A 24,269-nucleotide genomic window follows, 5' to 3' on the forward strand; every position below is an offset into this window, starting at 1 on the left:
AAAATAGCATCATTTGGAGCTGGGCCCTGGTTGCTCACATCTGTAATACTAATTACTTGAGAGGTTGAGATCTGAGGTCATGGTTCAAAGCCAGCCCAGGCAGGGGAAGTCTCTGAGACTCATCTCCAGTTAACCATCAAAAAGCCAGAAGTGAAGCAGTGGTTCAAGTGTTAGAGCACCAGTCTTGAGCAAAAAGCTTAGGGACAGTATTCAGGCCCTAAGTTCAAGCCTCAGGACTGTCACCAAAAAGAAAAGGAAAGCATTATTTGGCTACACACAGTATTTGGCTAACACAGCAGAGTGTTCAAAACAGCCAAATGTCCAGCAACAAAGGAATGGATAAACCTGTGGTATATACACAGTAGAATCTTACTCAACCTTTAAAAGGGATTTTTTTTTTCCCTTTTTGCTGGTGCTGGTGCTGGAGTTGAACTCTGGGCTTGGGCTCTGTCCCTGAGCTTCTTTTGCTCAAGGCTAATAGTCTAGAGCCATAGTTCCACTTCTGGCTTTCTCAGAGTAGTTTATTAGAGATAAAAGTCTTATGGATTTTCCTGCCCAAAGGGCTGGCTTTGAATTGTGATCTTCAGATCTCAGCCTGAGCTACCAGTGCCAGCAGGATTTTTTTTTTTTAAAGAGATTTACTATGTAGCCCAGGTTGACCTTCAAGTCATAATTTTTCTCTGCCTCCTAAATTCTTGGATTATAGGTGGTGCCACCATGCCTAGTTCAGATATCTTGTTTTTTATGTCAAGCAAAAGACTTAAGAATGGGATAAAACATACATGTCATACCGTGGGGGGAGGGATATACAAAGCAACAAAGAAATCATCTTATAAATATGTTAGAAACAATCACAAGAAAGAAAAAAACATTTGAATACTTATCTTGGGGTTCATTTCACCTAACATTATGTTGAAAAAACGAACTTTACAACTATGGCCGGGCAGGAGTGGGGAGTAGGGGGTGGATGGGAAGGGATGGGAAGGGGAAACAAAGGAGGAGGCAACAATGCTTGATAAGAAATGTACTCATTGCCTTGCCCATATAACTGTAACCCCTCTGTAAGGTATTTTCACAATAAAAAATTTAAAAAAATACATGTCAGTGTTAGAAAGCAGCTAAAGATGCTAGATATTGGCTAAAGATGCCTGTAATCCTTACTTACTTGGGCTACCGAGATCAAGAGGACTATGGTTCATGGCCAACCTCAAGCATGAATGTTTGGGTGGGCAAGGCAGGAGAATGAGGGCAAGAAACAGAACTTCCTCCTGGGTCCTGAGAACAGTGGCTTGGGCTTGGGTGTCTGGGTAGCGTGAGGAAAGCCACTGGGAGAACTCAGACAGGAAGAGTCTGGAGGTTAAGGCCTGGGTCATGGTCAGAGAAAACAAAAGTCCAGGAGCTCCCAGCTCAGTTGAGCACTTGCTCTGTGCTTGCTCAAAGCCCTGGGTTCCATCTCTAGTACAGCAATAAACAATAAGTAGGAAAATAAAACTGGGCACCAGTGGCTCATGTCTGTGATCCTAGCTACTCAGGAGGTTCAGATCTGAGGATTACCATTCAAAGGCAGCCCAAGCAGAAAAGTTCCCATGAGACTCTTATCTCCAATTAACCACCCAGAAAGCTGGCAGTGGAGCTGTGGCTCAAAGTGGTAGAGCACTAGCCTTCAACACAAAAGCCCAGGGACAGTTCCCAGGCCCTGAGTTCAAGCCTCACAACTGACCAAAAAAAAGAAGGAAAACAAAAGCACAAAGAACCAACACCAAGGCACCTGTAGGGAACCTGGCCAAGGACACAGGTGCACCAGGGTCTGGAGTTCCTGAAAAGCCTCTGACTGCTTGGGTGCAGGCTTGGCAACTCTTCTCCCCTGTCCCACAGGCTGGGCCAGGGATTGCTGAAGGGCAAGCTGGGGGGAGGGAGGTAGAGGAGGGAAACCATGCTGGGGCCTGTCTGCTTTCTTTCTATCTTCTCTCACCCAGAGATGGAAGGGCACATTCCTGAGTCGTGACTTCCCCAGGGAATCTGGATGGGGAACTGTGCGCACGCACGCACGCGCACATACACACGCACGCACACACATGCACCATGCCTCTGCCCTCCTCTGAGATTCTGCAGCGGGACCAGACTGTCCTTTGCTGGGCTTCAGGATCTGAAATTTGTGACCCATGGTGATTTTATGAGACACCTTCCTTACTGATGAGGCCCTACTGGAGGTGGTACTGCCATCTCTGTCTCACAAAGAAAATCAAAAGGCAGAGAGTTAAGTAGCTGACCCCCAAGTCACCCAGCCCATGAATGGGAACCAGGGGACCTGAGCCCCCGCAGCCTGTCCCCAGCCCTTGCCTGAAGTCCATGCCTTCATCAGTCCCATGGATTGTCAAGTAACACAGGGAGCTCTCTCTCTCTCTTTCTCTTTTGTTTTGTTGGTTGTGGGACTTGAACTTGGGGCCTGGGTGCTGTCCTGAGCTCTTTTGCTCAAGGCTAGTGCTCTACCATTTCGAACCACAGTGCCATTTCCTCTCTTTTCTTTAGGTGGGGAAACTGAGGCACAGATAAGTGGTGGTACTTGCCCACAGACCCGGAGCCAAGGCAGCTCTTGGCGGTACCCTAGCACCAGGGCTTGTCACTCACGTCCCAGAGGTGCTGTGGCCTCCCCCCACCCTCGGAAGTGCTGCAGGATGAGATCAAGAGGAGCTTGATGTGGCTTGGCTTTGAGGAAGAGAGGCTGCTGAAGAGAAAGAAGAAGTGAGAAGGGGAAGTGTGGTGGTGAAGAGAGGTGAGAGAAGCAAAGGGGGCAACAGGGAGTGGGGACAGCAGAGAGGCTGTTGAAGCCCCTGCCTCCAACTTCTTCTTCTTCTTCCTGCAGAAGCCAGGGGACAGCAAGGAGACCACAGCAGAGACATCCAGCTGCACAGGTTTGCACCCCCTCTGTCCTTGGGCCTCTCGTCCCATACTGCCCAACCCTTTGTCCTAACTACAACTGCCCATGGGCCCTAGATGTGCCCTTTTCCATGTGGGCACGGGCCTGGTGACATTCTGAGAGCAGCAAGCTAGGGACACATCCTCATGACAACTCTGGACCCCAGGAATGTAGAGATCTGGTATTTCAAGTAAGGCCATTTAAACCAAGGGGCAATTTGGGGATGAGGCTTTGAGCTCAATGTGGCTCTCTTGTAGCTTGGGGCTAGGAAGGACCAATCTTTTCTGGACCCCAGTTTCCTCATCTGTAAAATGGGTCTAGTATCCTACCCCTCAGGTGGCAGGATTGGGGTGCACAGAGCAAGTGCTCTGTAGATTGGAGGATCTGGGACTAGAGCTTGGGGCTCAGGGAAGTGGCCCTGGGGGTAGGCTGGCTCCCATTCCCTGTTGGACTTTGCTAGGCCTCTCTTTACCCATCTGTGAAATGGTGTTGAGAGTAGCATCTCTTTGGGCCATTTCCCAGCTCATTACTTGAGGGAGGGTGGGCAGAAGCAAGGTCTCCAGGCTGTGCTGCTGATGCTGCTGGGGGCTTCTGGTGTTCATGATCAGCTCTGATGAGTAAAACAGGGATTCCCATACCTCACATACAATAGCTGGTCAGGGACTTTGCTCATAGCCCTGGCCCTTCATCAGGACCTGATCCACAGGAGCATGCATCATGGAAATGGTTGGTTGAATTGAGTTTCTCTCCCTGGTTGAATTGAGTTTCTCGCCCAAGGTCCAGAGAGGCCAAGTTCCCTGCCCAACATCACACAATAGGGCACTGAATAATCCTAGAACTGATTTTCCTAATATGCAAAACATTTCTAGAAATGAACAGGGAAAAAAAATCTAACTCATTATGCAGATGGCAAACAGTGAATTTGGACATGTGAGAAACAATGTAAGTATAACTGTGCTATTTGATTTTTGTTTCTGGTTTTTCTTGTGGTGCTGGAACTGAACCCAGGGAATAGGGCATGCTCAGGCAAGTGCTCTACCACTGAGCTCCACTCCAGCCCAGATGCAGTGTTGGCAGGAGCCAAAGTCTAGAACCAACCCCTCCAGTGCCAGAAGGCACTAAGGCCCCCTGAAGTGGGAGTCCCTCACCAGTTACATGGTTGGTATTATTTTATTTATTTATTTATTTTTGCCGGTCCTGGGGCTTGAACTCAGGTCTTGGGCACTGTCTCGAGTAGTTAGGATTGCAGGCTTGAGCCACTGGTGCCTGACTAATTATTCTTATTCTTATTCCTATTATTTACAATACTGGGCTGGAGCTCATGGCTTCCCATTTGCTAGGCAGGTGTTGTACTGCTGAGCCACAGCTCCTGCCTTGTGAACTGGACTGTTGGGTACATTTTGGCTCACCCTTGCAATGACCTTAACTTGTACAATGAAAGTAGAGTGTCTCTGGATATTGCTATGGCAAGTTTCCACGATGTATTTTTGAGTGTGAAAAGCAAAGTGGAGAACCATGTTAGAGGAACTACTTTTTATATAACATGGGGGAGGGAGGGATTCTATTTGCTTCTATTTGCATGAAGAAACTCTAGAAGACACTCAGAACTATAATAACAGAGGTGATGTGAGCAGTTGAGTTTGCAGAATGGAGGATTACTTTGTATGTTACAGCTTTTGGATTTATTTGTTGTTTATATTTAAAAACTTAGAAACTATCTGTAAGGCAACAAATAGAAACTGAAAACTATACAACTATGGCAGATGTAGAAACAGGAAAAAAATAGACAAGCAAAACAAGCCCATAATCTGCCACCCAGAGTGACCTCTTTGGGCTAGAATAGGATTATATTGCTTTGCAATTTTTTTTTTTCAGTGCTGGGAATCCAACCCATGGCCTCATGCATGCTAGGCAAGTGCTCCACCACTGAGCTACACTCCCAACCTGTAATATTTTTTTTGTGCTGGTCAAGGGGCTTGAACTCAAGGCCTGGTGCTCTACCACTTGAGCCACAATTCCATTTCTGGCTATTTGGAGGTTAATTGGATATAAGAGTTTCATGGCCTTTCCTGCCTGGATCGGCTTCAAACTGTGATCCTCAGATCTCAGCCTCCTGAGTAACTAGGATTACAGACATGAGCCACTGGTGTCCAACTGCATTTTGTTTTTATAATTCATATTATTAATACTCATCTGGAACGTTGAACATTTTTCTACTGGGAACAGAATGTTTGCTTTTGAAACTTAAGCAATACAGAAAACATAGATAGAAAAGCTGAGTGCTGGTGGCTCATGCCTGAAATACTAGCTAAGATCTAGAGGAGCATAGCTTGATACCAGCTTCTCCTTGAAGAACAGTCCTAAAGACTCCATCTTCAATTAACCAGAAAAAACTCAGTATAGGGGCATGTCTCAAGTGGTGGGGTATCAACTGTGAGCAAGAAAGCTAAGAGTGCAAAGTCCTGAGTTCAAGCCCCAGTACTGGCACAGACAGACAGACAGACAGACACACACACACAGAGAATTTAAAAAAAACTTTCTTCAGATAGCATTATTAATATTTTGGCAATCACTCTTCTAGGTATGACAATATACTTAAGCATAGCTATAAACAGCTGGGCACTGGTGGCTCATGTCTATCGTGCTAGCTAATTAGAAGACTGAGACTTGGGGCTACGAATGTGGCTTAGTGGTAGAGTGCCTGCCTTGCATGCATAAAACTCTGGGTTCCATTCCTTAGTACTACAGAAACACACACACACACACACACACACACACACACACACACACACACACACACACACACACGGCGGAAGTAGAGCTGTGACTCAAGTGGTAGAGTGCTAGCCTTGAGTGAAAGAAGTTCAGGGACAGTGCCCAGGCCCTGAGTCCAAGCCCCAGGACTGGCCAAAAAAAAAAGGCTGATACCTGAGATCACAGCCTGAGCAGGAAAGCCCAAGAGCCTCTTATCTCCGAATAACCAGCAAAATGCTAGAAGTAGAGATATGGTTCAAGTGGCAGAGTGCTAATCTTGAGCAATAAAGCTCCAGTCATGAGGACCAGCGCGCGCGCGCGCACACACACACACACACACACACACACACACACACACAGAGCGCCTATAAACATCATATATATATATATATATATATATATATATATATAAACATTATTTTCAGTCTGCTCTTTCTACTCACTGATATGCTGTCCTCATTTTTTTTGGGGGGGAGGGTCCGGTTGTGGGGCCTGAACTCTGGGCCTGGGCGCTGTCCCTCAGCTCTTCAGCTCAAGGCTAGCACTCTACCACTTGAGCGACAGCGCCACTTCTGGCTTTTTGCTTTTTGCTTTTTGCTTATGTGGTGCTGAGGATTTGAACTCAGGGCCTCATGTATGCAAGGCAAGTGCTCTACCACTGAGCCACCTTCCCAGCCCCATGTCCTCCTTTTTTAACATGATTATATGTGCATGTGTGTGTGTGTGTGTGTGTGTGTGTGTGTGTGTGTGTGTGTGTGTGTGTGTGTGTGTGTGTGTGTGTGTTAGGAGTTGAACTTAGGGCCTTATGATTGCTGGGTTGACACTTTACCACTTAAGTCATACCTGCAGCTTGGTTTTACTGGTTATTTTGGAGGTAAGAGTCTCAAAGACATTTCTTCTTGGGCTGGACTCAAATTGTAATCCTTCAGCTCTCAGTCTCCCAAGTAGATAGAATTATTGCAGTGGGCCACAGGCGCCTGGCTAATTCTATTGTTTGTTTGTTTGCTTGTTTTTATAGTTTTTTCCTCTTTCTTTTTTTCTTTTTGTTTTTTTGTGCTGGTACTGGGCCTTCGACTCAGGGTCTGGACACTGTTCCTTAGCTTTTCCACTCAAGTTCAGTACTCTACTACTTAAGCCACAGCTCCAATTCTAGCTTTTTGCTGGGATTGGAAATAAGAGTCTCACAGACTTCCCTGCTCAGGCTGGCTTCAAACCGTGATTCTCTGATCTCAGCCTCGTGAGTAGGTAGGTTTACAGGTATGAGCCACTGGTGTCCAGTTCTACATAAGGTGTTATGCATTCATTAATGTGTGTGTGCAGGAAAGGTAAAGATTTCATTCTATACAATCTTATCCTGTAATAGCCCCCACAGTCGAAACACAAAACCGCGCCATTACCATAGGATCCCTTCACTAACATACACAGCCCTTTCCCAGCCCTGGGCAACCACTGCTGTGTTTTCTAGCTCTGTAATTTTCATTTCCAGCATGTTCTAAGCATCACATCATACAGTCAGCAACAGTTTGAGATTGCATTTTTTCCTTTGGCCCTGGATAATTCCCTTGAGATCCATTAAAGTTGTATGGATTTGTTTTTTTTTAATTATTTCTCTAACTTGCTGAGTTGCATTACATGGAATGGGAGCACCAGTTTGTTTAGCTGTTCAATCACCAAAGGCACAATTTGGGGCTATTACAAAGAACTGTGCTATGAAGGTTCCTCTACAGATTTTTGTGTGACATGAATTTTATTTCTTGGATAAAAGCCCAAGAGCCTGATTAGTCATATGTTAGGTACGTTTAGTTTAAGCATTTTCCCCCTCTTTGGGGAGGTACTACTGAGTTATATCCCAGTCTTACATATTTAATTTTTAGTATTGTGTGTTTGTGTGTGTGTGTGCATGCGAGTGTGTGCATTTGTTTGTTCTGAGAGCAGTTTGAATTCATTGCCTCATGCTTGTTCAGCTTGCTTGGTTTTTACTGCTTGAGTCACCCTTCTACCCTAAGTTTTTGCTGGGTATTTTGAAACTGGAGACTCATGGACTTTTCTGCCCAAGCTTGCTTAGAATCAAGATGGTCTAGATCTCATCCTCTAAATACCTAGGATTACAGGCCATTGGCACCAGGCTGGCATATTTAGTATTTTTTGTTGTTTTTGTTGTTGGTCGTGAGGCTTGAACTCAGGGCTTGGGCACTGTCCCTGAACCTTTTTGTGCTCAAGGCTAGTGCTCTATCACTGGAGCCACAGTACCACTTCCAGGTTTTTTGATTCATTTATTGGAGATAAGAATTTCATGGGGACTTTCCTGCCCAGGCTAGCTTCGAACTGCCATCTTTAGCGCTCAGCCTCCTAAGTAGTTGGGATTTACAGGTGTGAGAGCCCCCAGCACCTGGTGCATATTTAATTTTATATAAAAATTTCAGGCTGTTTTCCAAAGTGGCATTGTACTCCAGCTTGTTGAACTTATTGGGTCAATTGACAATTACACAGTTTTTGAGTTTTCTGTATGAAAAAAATGTTTGAAACATTTCTGCAGGTATATATTCCAGGCTTGCTCTATTATTTCCAGAGGACAAATTCATATATTTTAGAAGTTTCTGGAGTCAAAGAATGTTTTGAATGTAAAGTTTGTATATGTTGCCAAGCAGTCTTTAGAGATCAGAGTCTCAGATGGGACTGGAACACTATCTCTACAGCCTCTTACTGGGTATAGTCCTATTTCTGATCTCTGCAAATCTAGTACTAAAAAAAAAAGGAAGCTTATGGTTATAGGGTGGTGTGTGTGTGTGTGTGTGTGTGTGTGTGTGTGTGTGTGTGTGTGTGTGTGTGTGTGTGTGTGTGTGTGTGTGTAGTTTGAACCCAGAGCCTTGCATTTTCTAGGCAGGTACTCTGCCACTTGAACCATGCCCCCATGTCCCTAGCCCATTTTGCTTTACAGACCTTATTAATGGACTAATCCACTGATGCGTTCATAGTGGACTGGGTTGCTTAGAGGTGTGTCTAGTTGGAAGAAGCAGTCTTTGAAACTTACTTTGGGGAGGTGGCTTTGAAGGGTACCCCTAGTCCTGGTCCTTGCCTTCCTCTCTCTCTCTCTGCTCTCTGGCTACCATGAAATGAGCAGCTTTTCTTCTCTATACCTTTCCACCATGATGCTCTGCATTGCTACAGGCCCAGAGTGGTGGTACCAGAGCCAAAGGAAACCTTCCCACTTTGAGGGTTTTTGTTTTTCGGTCGTGGGTCCTGAACTCGGCCTGGGCGCTGTCCCTCAGCTCTTCAACTCAAGGCTAGCACTCTACACTTGAGCTGCAGCGCCACTTCCGGCTTTTTCTGCTTATGTGGTGCTGAGGAATTGAACCCAGGGCCTCATGCATGCAAGACAAGCACTCTACCACTGAGCCACCTTCCCAGCCCCTGAGGTTGGTTTTTGTAGGTTTGGTTTTTTCTAGATATACTTCTTTTGTAGATGTCTCAGTGATGGAAAGCTGATGAAAATGAAGGAAGTTTCTCCTCTCATTTATCTTGGGCTGCTCCCTCAATATATTCTTTTTTTTTTGTCAGTCCTAGGGCTTGAACTCAGGGTCTGAGTGCTGTCTCTGAAGCTTTTGTGCTCAAGGCTAGTGCTCTACCACTTGTGGCTTTTTTGGTGATTTATTGGAGATAAGAGTCTCATGGACTTTGCTGCCCAGGCTGAATTCAAACCACAATCCTCAGATCTCAGCCTCCTGAGTAGCTAGGATTATAGGTGTGAATCACCGGCTCCTGGCCTCTCAATATATTGTTGACTTGTTTTTGTGACATCTGGCTTATGGAGATAGGACTTCATATAGAATGAAATTCACCTTTTAGGAGAGTAGTTTCATGCATTTTGATAAATGCACATGTACAGTCGTGCATATGTCTGTCACATTCAAGATAAACAACCTTCTACTGTCCTTGTGCCCTTTTGCCATCAGCATTTTCTCCTCATGTTCAGGAAACTACTAGTCTGGTCTCTGACCCTACTGCTGTTATTTTTCTCAGTGATCATCTAGTGAAAACATTTCTACTTGACACTTTCTAAGAGTTTCCTGCCGTTCCCCATGTGTTCTTGGAAGTCTACTTTCCCCACTGTACCCTTTAGCATATTCATCAAAGTAACTCGGTCCTTGTCTATGAATTCCAACACTTTGGAAATCTCTAGGTATGCTTCTTTTATCTGGCTTCTTTTGTCTCTTGACAATGATCTTTCCTTTGACTTGATTTTATGTATGTCTGATAGTCTTAAAATCTTTGATTGGCTATTAGATCCAGGATAAAGGAAGAGTAGCAGGGGATAGACATGATGTTTATACAGTGGCATAGTGTTTACTCCTGGTTTTGATATAGGAAACTGAGTCAACTCACCCCAGAATTGGTTTGTAGTTAGGTTTTGTTATTGCTGTAGTTAGTTTATTGTTTTTGGTCTTGGAGCTTGAACTCAGCACCTGGGTACTGTCACTGAGCTCTTTTGCTCAAGGCTAGTGCTCTATCACTTTGAAGCACAGCTCTACTTCTGGTTTTCTGGTGATTAAATGGAGATAAAAATCTTGTGGGCTTTCCTGTCTGGGCTGGCTTCAAACCACAATCCTCAAATCTCAGCCTCCTGAGTAGGTAGGATTATAGGCATGAGCCACCAATGCCTGGCCTGTAGTTACTTTCTGTGCCCAGGCTTCAGATTTCTCCAGTGGAGAACCACCCTGAGTTTATGCTTAGTACAAGGCCTTGAGACTCACTGGGATTTCCTTAGTTTTTCTGATCTAGCCTTACATGCAAACAACACAGAGGGAATCACTTTGAGTTCTGGATCTTTCCCTCTTAGACCTCTGTTCCTTGCCATTTACGGTAAGGTTTGTGGTAGTGCAGTGAACTCTCAGTTCTCTTGGTCTAGTTTCAGTCTTAGGCAGCCTTGACCAGAAAGCAGCGTGTGAGTGTTTGTTTCTCTCCAGTTTCCAGGGAAAGTCTAGAGTACAGACAGATTTCCTGCCTCTCCCCGCCATGGGACCCAATGTCTGCCTTATTGGTAGGGGGATCCTGGCTGTGAGTGAGGCTCCTGCTTTCCTTCTAGGAGCTGCCATCACTGTCACCCTCTGTCTGTGCAGGTACTGGCCCCTGCTGGGCTTGCCTTGCCATCACAGGCTGTGGCATTGGCCTGGCAGCATGTTGGGCAGGGGCTTGTGGCATGCTGGTGTCTCTTCGAAGCAGCCAGCACCACCTGTTCTTGTGCCCATGCCAGGCCCATGCCAGGTCCACACCAGGCCCTGCCCTGTCTGCTCCATCTTGCTCCCCAGGGGAAGACTGGGGAGGCAGTGTCTAGCAGGTATGGGTTCCCCTTGAGTCCAGGGCTCTCAGGTGTCACCATTAAGAACTCATTCATTCATTGGTCATTCGCTTCTCAGCTCCCTTGGTGGAGACCCTCCTTCCTCCTGGCTTTATCAGTGGTGAATCAGTTAATGTGTCTCCTGAGTCAGTGATTTTTCTTTTTTTTCTTGGTCAGTCATGGGGCCTGAACTCTGGGCCTGGGCGCTATCCGTCAGCTCTTCAGTTCAAGGCTAGTGCTCTACCACTTGAGCCATAGCACCACTTACAGCTGTTTCTACATATGTGGTACTGAGGAATCAAACCCAGGGCCTCATGCAAGGCCCTCTACCACTAGCTACCTTCCCAGCCCCTGAGTCAGTGTTTTTGTGTTCCAATTACTATTAGAAATCAGCTCATTGGCTTACCTGGATCTCAGCTGTCCAGTGCACTTAAAAACAAACCAAGTAGCTCTGGGCACCAGTGGTTAATACCTGAAATCCTAGCCACTCAGGGGGCTGAGGGTCCAGGTTCAAAGCTAACCTGGGCAGGAAAGTCTGTGAGATTCTTATCTCCAATTAACTAGCAAAAAGCCAGAAGTAGAGATGTGGCTCAAGTGGTAGAGTACCAGCCATGAGCTAAAAAATACTAAAGGACAGCACTCAGGCAATGAATTCAAGTATGGGTATTGGTGCACGTGCGAGCGCACGCGCGCGCGCACACACACACACACACACACACACACAAAAGGTAGTAGCACTTGTATATTTTATTTAACTTGTGGACAATGACTTACAAACAGCTGCAAAAATAAAAGTAAGACTTCTTTTGCCAGAACTCACTGTTTAGTGTGAGCTTCGGTGTAAGTAAGGACTTCGGTAAGACCTAAGGCGGAGATACTGATTCTAAGAATAAAGAGTTAATCAATAAAAGTGTAGGTCATGAGAAAACTCTGAGCTGTATTAAATCAGCACTTTTTTTTTTTTGTCAGTCATGGGGCTTGAATTCTGTTTCTTTCTTTTTTGTTTTGTTTTGTTTTGTCGGTCATGGGCCTTGAAGTCTGGGCCTGAGCGCTGTCCCTCAGCTCTTCAGCTCAAGGCTAGTGCTCTACCACTTGAGCCACAGTGCTACTTCTGGTTTTTCTGGTGGTTTATTGGAGATAAGAGTCTCATGGTCTTTCCTGCCTGGGCTGGCTTTGAACCACCAACCTCAGATCTCAGCCTCCTGAGTAGCTAGAATTACAGGTGTCAGCCACTGGTGCCCAGCTTTAAATCAGCACTTTTTAAAAACAGGTTGTTATTTTTCCACTGTGATGACAGTCTCAATGTCTTAATGATGCAACTTCCCTTGCTGTTTGAGGTGGGCAGAGCTGGTTTCAGTCGCAGCCCTTTTGGCTCCACAGCTGTCTGAGATAAGGATTGCCACGCTGTTCCAGGCAATGCCTTCTAGTGTTTGGCTCAGCAGCAGGCAGTGCCTGCCAGTGTTGTAGCTCCTCTGCCAGCAGCTGCTGTTGTGTTGAGCTTAATGAATAAACTTCAGGATAACAAGAGAATGACTGCAAATATTCCAAAGAGAAGCATCTCACAATCAAAGGCTATTGCTACTCCTTTATGGTAGCCCATATGCAAATAAGGTGTAGAACAACTGACCAATCAGAGAAGACCTACTGAATCACTGTGGGTCTACAGATTGAAACTAGTTCTCAATTATATGATCTCCTGCAACACCCCTTGCCACCTCCCCCCCCCCAAAAAAAACCCCTACTAAGCCTAAGAGGAACTAGGAAGGATGAAGGAGGGACATTCTATTCTCTACACCTGGAGTTTTGAAATAGTTTTCCATAGTGTGGTCTCCATTCCCCAACCCAGGAATGCCTTCTGTTAGAAATTATTCTTTTTGTTGTTGTTGTTGTTGGTCATGGGGCTTGAACTCTAGGCCTAAGCGCTGTCTCTCAGCTCTTCAGCTCAAGGTGAGTGCTCTACCACTTGAGCTACAGCACCACTTTCGGTTTTCTGGTGGTTTATTGGAGATAAGAGTTTCACAGACTTTCCTGCCCAGGCTGGCTTTGAACCTCGATCCTCAGATCTCAGCCTCCTGAGTAGCTAGGATTACAGGCATGAGGTACCGGTGCCCGGATTTAGAATTATTCTCTAGGAGACCTGGACTTTAAGTATTTTACACAACTTTTTAGCTTTAAAAAATTTAAATTTACCATTTCAGCTGGGGAGCCCCCAGAGAGACCTTTTTTTGGGGGACGGGAGTATTTCAGGCCAAGCTGCTAATGGCAGCTCTTACAAACTGGTCCAACATTCTAGAGTCACAGAAACATGACTTCAGATAGGTACACCCAAGCAAAGCAAGACCCCTTGCTCTCTGAGCTTTGGCTTGCCCCTTTGTGAGACAGGAGGGACTTGGCGGGTCCTACCCTAGGGACACACCAGGTGCGTGGAAAGCAGGGGTGGTGCTTTCACTATAAAGATGACGATACTGGTTTTCCAGGGCAGGACTCAGCACAGAGAGGGGACTGAACCCAGGGCATGGATCTCTGCAGGGTCCTTTTCTTCTCTCTGGGCTTTCTGACCTGTCTGGGCAAGATGGCAGGTAAGTAGGTGAGAGGGAGCCCCCAGTGGTGAGAGGGAGGGGGAGCCTATCACAAAGGATGGGGTGATTGTGGATGGGGAGTGGAGGAGCCTGTTGAAGGGGTCTGAGTTTTGCTGCCTACAGTGACACCAAAAGATCTCCTGCTCTTTATGGAGAACATGGAGCAGCCCAGGAGCCGAAAGCCATCCGTCCACACTGGGTGAGCCGGTCCTCCTCCTTGCCTGCCCAGTCAGCTGTGCCTCCTCCCCCAGCTCCCCCATCATTGGTCCTGGGCTGGTTTAGGGTGACCTCCTACTGTGCTCAGCATGCAGCTACTGAGGACCTACTGTGTGCTTAACACTGGCTCTGGAGATGCAAGATGGCTGTATCACTCCCCTCTTGTAGTTTACTGTCTAGAGTGGGGTGTGTGTGTGTGTGTGTAGCTTTGATCATAGAGGTCATGAAGGGACCGTGGGCCTGTAATCCGTGGGTGGGGAGGGTCTCTATATTTTCCTGGGCTGGGATGGGTGAGGTGGGCAGTCAGTGTGACTCAGATACCCTATGGGGAGGTCTAGAAGGCAAGTGATGGGGTAAGGATGAGAGACCCTGCCCTGCAAGATTGTCTGGAACCCCACAGGCCCCGCCCCCTGCTCAGGGTCCGCCTCCTCTCGGACTTTGGCCCCTCCCTTACCTCCAAGCTCTGGTCCCTTTGGCCACATCTCCTGCCCTCAGGCACATCCACCAGCTAGAGCAGCTTCTGCTGAACGCCTCTTTCCCTGGCCAAAACCTGACCCTACAGACGCGCACCATCCAGTCTCTGGTCTTCAAGCTGGCCTGCAACTTCACGGGCCTCTCCCTGAGCAGTGCGGCCCTGGAGCAGGGCCCCCAGGTCAGAGGCAACCTACCAGGGGTGGGGGGAGCCAGTTGCATCTGCCTGGATGCCCTGCAGGGGTTTGGGGTCCTGACTGTTCCCAGTCCGGGATCTAACTAAGTAGCTGGGAGTTGCCTCCTGAGGAGATGAAGTGATGAATAATGGAAAGGAGGTGCTCGGTAGCCCCATAAGCGGGGCTTTCCCAGCAGCAGCAGGAAGGACAGGGAACCCAGGATCCTTTTAGGATCCGAGCTGGATGCCTGATGGGTGGCTCCAGGGAGAGAATGGGCAGCCAGGGTCTGGGGGTCTGGGAGGAGGTGCGGCCTGCAGATTGTGCAGGTGGGTGAGGCCAGGGAAAGTTTCCTGGGGAGAGCCCCAGGCTCACCTGTGTGGGGCCCTCTGCAGCTCCAGGCCCTGCATGCCATGCAGTTCCCCGCAGAGCTGACCTGGGATGCCTGCAGCAGGACCAGGCTTGCGGAACTGCGCCTCATCTGCATCTACTTCTTCACTAACAAGTTCTTCCAGGTCAGCAAAGGGCAGAGTCAGGTCTCCCTACCACCAGCTGGCCCGGTGGATGGGGATCCGTGCTCACTGTGTCACCCAGGCTGGCCAGAGGCCTCAGCTTCCCACCAGCTTTAGGGAGTTGCAGGAACAGCAATCTGAAAACCAGAGCTAAGAATCTGGCACATCCAGGGAGGAGGGGCTGGGAAGGGAGGGCTTGGGCCACCTCCAGGGTCTCCCTAGGTCCCCTCCACTCAGCAACATCTTCCTCTGCTCTTCCAGGATGACAGCAACTCATCCTTGCTCAATAACTATATCCTGGGAGCCCAGCTGGGCCATAGACCTGTGAACAACCTCAGAGATCCAGTCAACATCAGCATCTGGCACAACCAAAGCCTGGTAACGTTGGGGGCACCCCCATGCCTACCCTACCCTTTCCCCTCTTGTGGTTCAACCAAACTCCACCCTGAGGAACCATTTCTGAAACAGGGGATGGAAATCATCACACCCTGGCATGAGAATGAAGCTGCTTCTGCTTCTGCTTCTGCTTCTGCTTCTTCTTCTTCTTCTTCTTCTTCTTCTTCTTCTTCTTCTTCTTCTTCTTCTTCTTCTTCTTCTTCTTCTTCTTCTTCTTCTTCTTCTTCTTCTTCTTCTCCTCCTCCTCCTCCTCCTCCTCCTCCTCCTCCTCCTCCTCCTCCTCCTCCTCCTCCTCCTCCTCCTCCTCCTCCTCCTCCTCCTCGTCCTCCTCCTCCTCCTCCTCCTCGTCCTCCTCCTCGTCGTCCTCCTCCTCCTCCTCCTCCTCCTCCTCGTCCTCCTCCTCGTCGTCGTCGTCGTCCTCCTCCTCCTCCTCCTCTTTGTCCTCCTCCTCCTCTCCTCCTCCTCCCCTTCTTCTTCTTCTTCTTCTTCTTCTTCTTCTTCTTCTTCTTCTTCTTCTTCTTCTTCTTCTTCTTCTTCTTCTTCTTCTTCTTCTTCTTCTTCTTCTTCTTCTTCTTCTTCTTCTTCTTCTTCTTCTTCTTCTTCTTCCTGTACTGCTGCTTAAATTCAGTGCTTGCTTGGTTTATGTGGCTGTTGCTTGCTTGGTTTATGTGGCTGTTGCTTTACTGGTTGAACCACACTTCCAGCCTTGCATTCTTCTGGTTATTTTGGAAATAGTGTCTCTTGGACTTTCCTGCCTAGACGGGCTTTGAACTGCAGTCCTCTGGATCTCAGCCTCCTGTGCCTGACAAGGCCTTGTATTCTCTATGTCCCTCAACCTTTCCTTGCACCCCTGCTTTGCCACTGTTGTCCCCTCTGCCTGCAATCAAGCCCCTGCTCTACTTTCAAGGAAATTGACTTACCTTTTCAGGACTCAGCACCCCTCTCTACCCTCTCACCCTGGGGCTGCCTGCGCAGTGTCCCCCCCTCCCTCCACTGTGGCTTGGCTATGAGTCTTTTCTCCCTCTGGGGCTGGAGCTGAACTTTATGTGCCCCCCTTTTTTGTGGGAGGATAGAGGAGACAGCAGCTTCCTTGCTTCTGACGGACAAAAGGCCAGTGTCGGGCCCTCAGAAGTTGTACGCTTTTATTTTCCCCCAGCTAATGGTATGGAGGGCACACACAGGCTTGATGACTTGCCCAGGTCACTTTGAGGGTCCATACTGGGAGTGTGGCTGTCATCTGGAGCTGTCACAGCCTGGCCACTATACATATAGTGTCAACAAGGGCACATTAGAGTCTCCTTTCGCCCCAGGACTCCCAGATCCTGATCTGAGACCCCTCCCAGTACCTCCAGGACTGACCTCAATCTCCCCTCAGGAATTCTACACACTAACCTGCGTCTTCTGGAAGGAGGGGGACAGCCAGCACTCCCAGGGGGGCTGGAGCCCTGAGGGCTGCCGCACAGAGCAGCCCTCCCCTTCCCAGGTGCTCTGCCACTGCAACCACCTCACCTATTTTGCTGTTCTCATGGTATGTGTACCTCCCGCCTGAGAGAGGGAAAGAGGGAGGGGGGAGAGAGGGAGAGAGAGACAGAGACAGAGACAGAGAGACAGAGACAGACAGAGAGACAGAGACAGACAGAGACAGAGACAGAGAGACAGAGACAGACAGAGATACAGAGACAGACAGAGATACAGAGAGACAGAGACAGAGAGACAGACAGACAGAGACAGACAGACAGAGAGACAGAGACAGACAGAGACAGAGACAGAGAGACAGAGACAGACAGAGATACAGAGACAGACAGAGATACAGAGAGACAGAGACAGAGAGACAGACAGACAGAGACAGACAGACAGAGAGACAGAGACAGACAGAGACAGACAGAGAGACAGAGACAGAGACAGAGAGACAGAGACAGAGACAGAGAGACAGAGACAGATACAGAGACAGACAGAGACAGAGACACAGAGACAGACAGAGAGACAGAGACAGAGAGACAGAGAATACACTCAGTGGGCTCAGGTTTCTTAAAACAGCTCGTTTAGGCTTCTGGCATGGCTTGATCCAGGGGCTGAATATAATTAAGACAGGATTCTATCTCTGTTCCTCAATTGTGCTTGCTCTGGGCTGGCTGCCTCATAGCATAATAGTATGACTTCCAGGCATTTCAAGTTTATCCTCAGCTAGTGTTTTTATTTTTGGGTCTGGTCGTGGGGCCTGAACTCTGGGCCTGGGCGCTGTCCCTCAGCTCTTCAGCTCAAGGTTAGCGCTCTACCACTTGAGCCATAGCACCACTTCCAGCTTTTTTCTTTTTGCTTATGTGGTGCTGAGGAATCGAACCCAGGGCCTCATGCATGCAAGGCAAGCGCTCTACCACTGAGCCACCTTCCCAGCCCCCCTCTGCTAGTTTTTAGGCCAGAGTCTTTCCAGTTCTGCTATGAGTCTTGGTGTTGAGTTCACTAGGTCCTGTACTCATCCTTCAGCAATCATTATGGGCATCAGGAGGTTGGCCTGTGATTGGCCAGGCCTGTCACATTTGTCTGCATACGTGGAGGTGTGGTGCCTCCCTACCTGTGTGCATAGAATTGTGGGGGGTCATTGTAGAGGAGATGAGGGTGCAAGTTAACACTTCTGCCTTGGCTTTAAAAAAGAATTCTATTTATTACTTTTAAAATTGTTACAATAAAGGTGTCATATGAGGGGTTACAGTTACATAAGTCAGGTAAAGAGTACATTTCTTTTTGGACAATGTCACCCCTTCTCTCACTCTCTCCTAGTTTTTCTCTACCAACCCCACCCACAAGTTGTATGGTTCATTTTCAACATAGTGCCTAGTGAGTACCACTGCTGCATTTGTTCATCCTTTGTCCCTCCATTTCTGTGCCCCTCCTTACCTTCCCAAAGACAGATTAATGGACAAACATGACTAAAAGAAAAAAATCAGAACATAGGAAAAAACCCCTCATTTCCACTTCCTGGAGTTTGCTTTGATAAATATTATTTTATCTGATGAGAGGTATATAGGTATTGTGCCTTTGAGCTCCTCTCCTAAGAATATCCTTCTTTGGTCTCACAGTGTGTGAATGCCTGGAGTCCTGTCTCAGTGTATGTTAGTTAGATCTAGCTTCAGCATATGAGGGAAAACATGTGCCCTGGCTTTCTTCAAGCTTGGGTTGGGCTGGGCTACAGGTTAGGGCTTGGAGCTGAGGTCTGGGGTGGGTCTTCTGATGGAGCCTGTGAGGGCCTTGGTCTTTGGGCCTCAGCTCCCCTTTCCTCCTGCAGCAGCTCTCCCCAGCCCAGCTCCCCGCAGAGCTGCAGGCACCTCTGGAGTACATCTCCCTGGTGGGCTGCAGCATCTCCATCTTGGCCTCACTGCTTGTCATCCTGCTGTACATCCAGGACAGGTAATTCCACCCCCATCCAGGCCTGTGCATCCTGATCAAGCCTCCCTGATTTCCTGTCCAGAATGAGGCGCAAGCCCAAGCCATGGGCCCCTCCCCAGTTTCCCCATCCTATGTCTCTCTGAGCCCAGGGGTGGCACTGCCTAGGTAATGTCCCTGGGGAACCAAGGGCCTCCCCACCCTGCCCACAGGAAGCAGAGTGACTCCATCGCAAGCATCCATGTGAACCTGCACGTCTCCGTGCTGCTCCTGAACGTCACCTTCCTTCTGAGCTCCACTTTGGCCGTGGCCCCCGTGCCTGGGGTTGCGTGCACGGCACTGGCTGCCACCCTTCACTACACTCTGCTCAGCTGCCTCACCTGGATGGCTATGGAAGGCTTCAACCTCTACCTGCTCCTGGGCCGCGTCTACAACATCTACATTCACCACTACGTGCTCAAACTCTGTGCACTGGGCTGGGGTAACCGCTCTCCTCTCCCAGGGCCTCTTGAGCTCTCCAACAGGCAGGGTTGCTAGTCCCTCGTTCGGCTCATCCTCAGCCTAGAGTAGCCCATTCCAGGCCCAGGCTCCAGGTTCCAAAGTTGGACTGCGTGGGGATGGGGTTCTGGGAATGGGAAGGTCGTGAGTCTTTGTCCCCCTTTCAGGGGTTCCGGCCCTCCTGGTGCTGCTTCTCCTCACTGTGAAGAGCTCCGTGTATGGACCCTGCACAATCCCACTCGTCTACAACCAGGAAAACCACACAGGCTTCCAGAATGTGTCCATGTGAGTGTCCTGGATGTGTGGTCTTGCCAGCTGTGGTGGGAGGATTCAAGAGGAACCATGGCAGGCCAGGCCAGTGGCCAGGCCAGGCTGAGGGGCATGGAGGGGGCTGTGGCTTAGCTGGATAGGTGGGGGGAGGAGGCTCTGCTCACCTCCTGCTAGAGCTAGAAGGGTGCCTGAGTTTTGCTCAGTGCTGGCTGACTCTAGAAAGGTGCCACAGCCCCGAGGCCAGGGCACCTGGGCCTCCGCCCTCCAGGCACACAGAGACAGCACCACCAGCATCACCCTGTGGTTCTAGCCTGCCGGCCGGGCTCAGTCTGTGCCTGATACTCTGCCCTTGGGTACCTTGCTTTTCAGGCTCCAGGGGCACTGGACATTGATAAGTACCCCAGATCCCTTCCTACTCAGAGGAAAGACCGAGTGGGCAGGGGTAGGGGTGTGCTATGGTGGTGGCTCAGCATGTGGGTGTCCCTTAGGCCTGGGGAACAGTCTGCTGCTGTCTCCTATAACCCAGACATCCCATCGTTAAGCAGTGAGAACAGTGAGAAGGGTATGAGACACCCCAGGAGCTCTATCTGCATAATCTGGCTTTCCTTCCATTCCTTCTGTGGCCCTGGCCACTTAGAGATGTGGCGCTCACTCACAGCAGGGACAGGTCTCTGGCAGTCCTGCTTCACAGTTAGGGCACACCCCAAAATCCAGGCTGAGGTGGATGTTGACCCCAGACAAGCCAGTGCCACCTCTGTGTGTGCCCAGCAGGAGAGCTGGGAGTGAGTTCATCATTTCCCTGGGAGGCTGCGTTGGTGGCTCCAAGGAATGTGTCTGTATTTTAGTTTTATTTTTATTTTTGTCCTTGTACTGGAGCTTGAACTCAGGGTGTCATACTCCTGCTTGGCTTTATGGCTCAGATTTGGCATTCTACCACCGCTCCACGTCTGGTTTCTTGCTGGTTAACTGGAGATAAGAGTCTCAAAGACATTCCCACCTAGTCTGGGTCTGACCCATGATCCTTAGAGGGCAGCTTCCAGAGTAGCCAGGATTACAGGCATGAGCCACTGGCACTGGGCTGAAGATGTATTTTATTATATAATATGTAACATGGATCAGAGAGTTCAAGGGACACTTCTACAAGGCAGGAGGCATATCAGTGCATGGACACTGGGGATCCCACACTTTAGGAAGCAGCCCTTCCTATTCCTGCTCTATGCTCCCCCAGCCCGGGATGCTGTGACCCTGATTCCTGAAACTTTCACTCTGCATTTTAAGAATCACTTGAGATACATGCACACTTGGATCCCACATGACAACAGAAGTACTAGCAGACACAGAGTGATTCAACTGTGATGGGCCACCGTGGCTGGGAAGGAAGGCATCACACTGTACTTACCAGCCTGGAGAACATCCCAATAGTGTCAGGGAACCCTGTGATCCCAGTGGAGGAGCCCTTGGGACAGCTCTGGGCAGGTGACACCGATGGCCAGAGCATCGGGCTCACACCGAGGAGCTTCTGGTCACCTTAGCCTGGGTGGTGTGCATTTCTCAGCCAGCACCCTAATGTCCTTATCTGGGTGGTGGTGGGGGCGTGGGCTTCCTGTCTCCTGGTCGTCATGGGAACTGCCTGGGATATCACACGTCAGGCTGATGACCTTGTGTCTGGCTCAGGAGGCAGCGCTTGTTCTGAAGGTGTCCTGGAAGATCCGAAGGCCACAGGGAGGGCCTAGGTCCTGGGATCAGGCCCTGAACGCTTTTCTCTCGCTGAGGCTGAGCCCTCTGTGGGATTTTCCTGCTCTTTCCTCTGCCCCACACTCCCAAATGTAGAGCCCCATCCACCAAACCAGCGGGTAGGGCATCACATGCTGTTCTAGGCTGGCCTCCAGGCTGGGTGGCAGTGGCAGAATTATGGCAACTGTGCGGTAGGGCAGAAGGGGACATATTCAGGGTCCTGTAGGATGCTGTACAGTGGCAAAGGGCTGAGGGGAGGGGAAACACACTCACCTCACTCACCTGACCCAGGTAAAGCTGAAAGGCAGGCGTGGCAGGGCTTCAGAAAGGGGACCAAGGGGACTGGTGGCTCATGTTGTGGTGAGCTGGTTGGGCGCTGGATGACCAGCAGCAGACAATGATTAGAGCAGAAAGCCCAGACAAGGCTGGGGCAGTCCCTTGGGCCCAGTGAGCCTGGCCTCCCTCTGACCTTGGGGGTGGGCTGACCCTGGCCTTCACCCCTTTCCCGCAGGTGCTGGGTGTGTAGCCCAGTGGTGCACAGTGTGCTGGTCATGGGCTATGGTGGCCTCATGTCCCTGTTTAACCTGGTGGTGCTGGCCTGGGCGCTGTGGGCCCTGCGCAGGCTGCGAGCTGGCCAGAAGGCACCGAGGACCCGGGCCTGCCGGGACACTGTCACCGTGCTAGGCCTCACTGTACTGCTGGGCACCACCTGGGCCTTAGCTTTCTTCTCCTTTGGCATCTTCCTGCTGCCCCAGCTCTTCCTCTTCACCATCTCCAACTCGTTCTATGGTAAGATCAATGGGTGGCAGGTGGGCGCAGCTGGTGGGATTCTTGGGGAAAGGGCTGAATCCACAGCTGTGTGTGCCCACCTGCTCTGCATGGAGGATGGGCTCTACCCTGACTGGCACACTCAGAGTCCTCTGACTCCTAGAGTCTGTCCCTCTGTCCCCCAACTGTAAGTGGCTGTGACCCCAGGGAGGCCCGGCTACTCCAGCTATGGGAGGGGGTCCCCTGAATTCTGGGCGAGGTCCCTCACTACGTGGTGATGCCCCCTGCCACCTGGCTTATCTTTCAGGCTTCTTCCTCTTCCTGTGGTTCTGCTCCCAGAGGTGCCACTCCCAAGCAGAGGCTAAGACAGAGATGGAGAGGATCAGCTCTTCCCAGATGACCACACACTGACCTGGCCTCCTGGTCTGGAGCCCCAGGTCCTGGCTCACAGTGTAGGAGGTAGCAGGTCTACAGTTGGGCTTGGAGGCCCCCGTGCCTCCTCTCCTCCAGACGACAGGGCCTAGCTCTGGCATTCTGCTCTAAGGTGGTCCAGTTTCACCTGTGTGTGGGGGAGGGGGCAGCCCCAGCCTACTGGAGAGTCAGGAAGCCTTGTCGCAAGGCCTAGCTCTAATGCTCTGTGGCTATTATTTCTCATGGAACAACCCCCCCCCCCACTGCCTTCCCAGTCTCCTCATCTGTGACATTGGGGCCACAGGCTGTGGTTCTGTCTAATCCAGGAGCTTTGTGGGGTGGGGTGGGGAGGGCATCAGTGTGGGGTAGAATCCTTACCGGTTCTCCCCCATGATCTCTTATCTACCTGCTGGAGGTTGGGTCCACCGCCCACTTCTGGCCCCTGGCCTCTGCCCCCCTGCTGGTATGTTGAAGCCCACCAGTTCTGAGACCTCACTATATTTTTCTTCTGACAACCCAAGGATGATGGCCTTAACTCAAAGCCCACCCTAGCCAAAGATGGAGAAGCGCCAGTCCTCCTTCCCAGGTCTCCCGCTCAGCACTCCAAACACCTGGCTTTTTAGGGGATAAAAGGGAGTGCTTCATTCCTTGCAGTTGAGCCCGCTGGGCCTCAGGGACCCTGCTGTTAGATGATCAGACTGGACTGGGTTTTCTCTGGTGGACAATCAGATGTGGGTGTGAAATCCCAAGCTCTGACCACACTCCCAGAGCATGGCTATTGCCTCAGACCTGCCTGCCAGAGGGGAAGAGAAGGCCCTCGAATCCAGTGCTTTTCCCAACATGGACACCAGGGGGAGCTGCTGACCTGTACGCAGCGCCATTGGCTTCCTAAACTGGGGTGGTTAAGGGTCTGTGAAACCAGAGCTTCCTCCAGAGAATCTGCTACCTCCAGGACTGAGCTCCCTGGATGCTGGCCAGATGATTTCAGGGAAAGGCCAATCCTGTGCTGCATCCATGTGTCTCTTTGTCCAGTGTACCTGGCAGAGGTTGTTTTCCAGGGGGCTGGGCCTCAGGCATTAGAACAGCTGGTGGAAGTAGATTTCCACTCCAGCTCATCAGACAGTTTTAGGCCCTTGAGCCTCACAGGAAGGGAAATGGATCGCTGTCCTGTGTGTGTGTGTGTGGGGGGGGGGATATATCTCTGGATGATACTTGTTAGCTGTGTGACTGTGGAAAAGTCACTCCACTTCTCTGTGCCTTTGTCTTTTCAGTTGTTCAACTATTTTGAAGATTGAGTAAAATAATCCACGTGGAGGCTTGGCTCAGAGTTAGTGCTCCTTCAATGGGTTATTTTTGCCATTTATATTTTTGTAATTAACAGAGTTAATGCCAGGCACTGATGGTTCACGCCTTGTAATCTTAGCTACTCAGGAGGCTGAGATCTGGAGGATCATGGTTCAAAGTTAGCCCAGGGGGTAGGGTTGGGTGGGTGGGAACTCCACAAGACTAATCTCCAGCTAACCAGCAAAATGCCAGACTGGATGCATGGTTCAAGTGGTAGAGTGCCATCTGTAAGCACAAAAAGCTGAGTGAAAGCACAAGGCCTGGAGTTCAGGCCCCAGTACCAGCGCAACAACAACAACAAACCAACAAACGTACAACAGTCGAGTCCATCCGAGGCCAAGAGCTGCCTCCTTCCCACTCTGAGGGCCTCCCTTCCCGAGGGAAATGAGACGCCACCTGAGGCCTGTGGTTGAGGCCAGCCCTGAGCGTTCCCCCTCCCCCCTCAGGCTGGGGACCCCCCCCCACTCCTACCTCAGACTCCCACAAGCCTTGAGCTGCCTGAGACAGAAT

At 49.8% G+C, this 24,269-nt stretch overlaps 1 protein-coding gene across 8 annotated transcripts; it reads left to right on the forward strand.

Annotated features, from left to right (window-relative positions):
- The first annotated feature begins 2,706 nt into the window (after positions 1-2,706).
- Positions 2,707-23,735, forward strand: Adgrg5 (adhesion G protein-coupled receptor G5). 8 transcript variants are annotated; one of them, XM_069992384.1, is made up of 14 exons: positions 2,707-2,773; positions 2,864-2,912; positions 3,926-4,075; positions 13,484-13,585; positions 13,709-13,784; positions 14,297-14,453; positions 14,841-14,960; positions 15,219-15,335; positions 16,729-16,881; positions 18,637-18,758; positions 18,947-19,215; positions 19,400-19,517; positions 21,748-22,025; positions 22,312-23,735. In XM_069992384.1, the coding sequence occupies exons 4-14, from the start codon at positions 13,522-13,524 to the stop codon at positions 22,413-22,415; spliced, it is 1,578 nt and encodes a 525-aa protein (XP_069848485.1). In that variant the 5' UTR covers positions 2,707-2,773; positions 2,864-2,912; positions 3,926-4,075; positions 13,484-13,521; the 3' UTR covers positions 22,416-23,735. The 8 variants fall into 8 exon arrangements, with proteins under 8 accessions (XP_069848485.1, XP_069848489.1, XP_069848484.1 ...); XM_069992388.1 differs by having other exon boundaries at positions 13,536-13,585; XM_069992383.1 differs by lacking the exon at positions 3,926-4,075.
- Positions 23,736-24,269: the final 534 nt, after the last annotated feature.

The sequence above is a fragment of the Dipodomys merriami genome, unplaced genomic scaffold (assembly GCF_024711535.1).
Source record: "Dipodomys merriami isolate MVZ:Mamm:240054 unplaced genomic scaffold, mDipMer1.0.p SCAF_41, whole genome shotgun sequence".
Taxonomy (NCBI): domain Eukaryota; kingdom Metazoa; phylum Chordata; class Mammalia; order Rodentia; family Heteromyidae; genus Dipodomys; species Dipodomys merriami.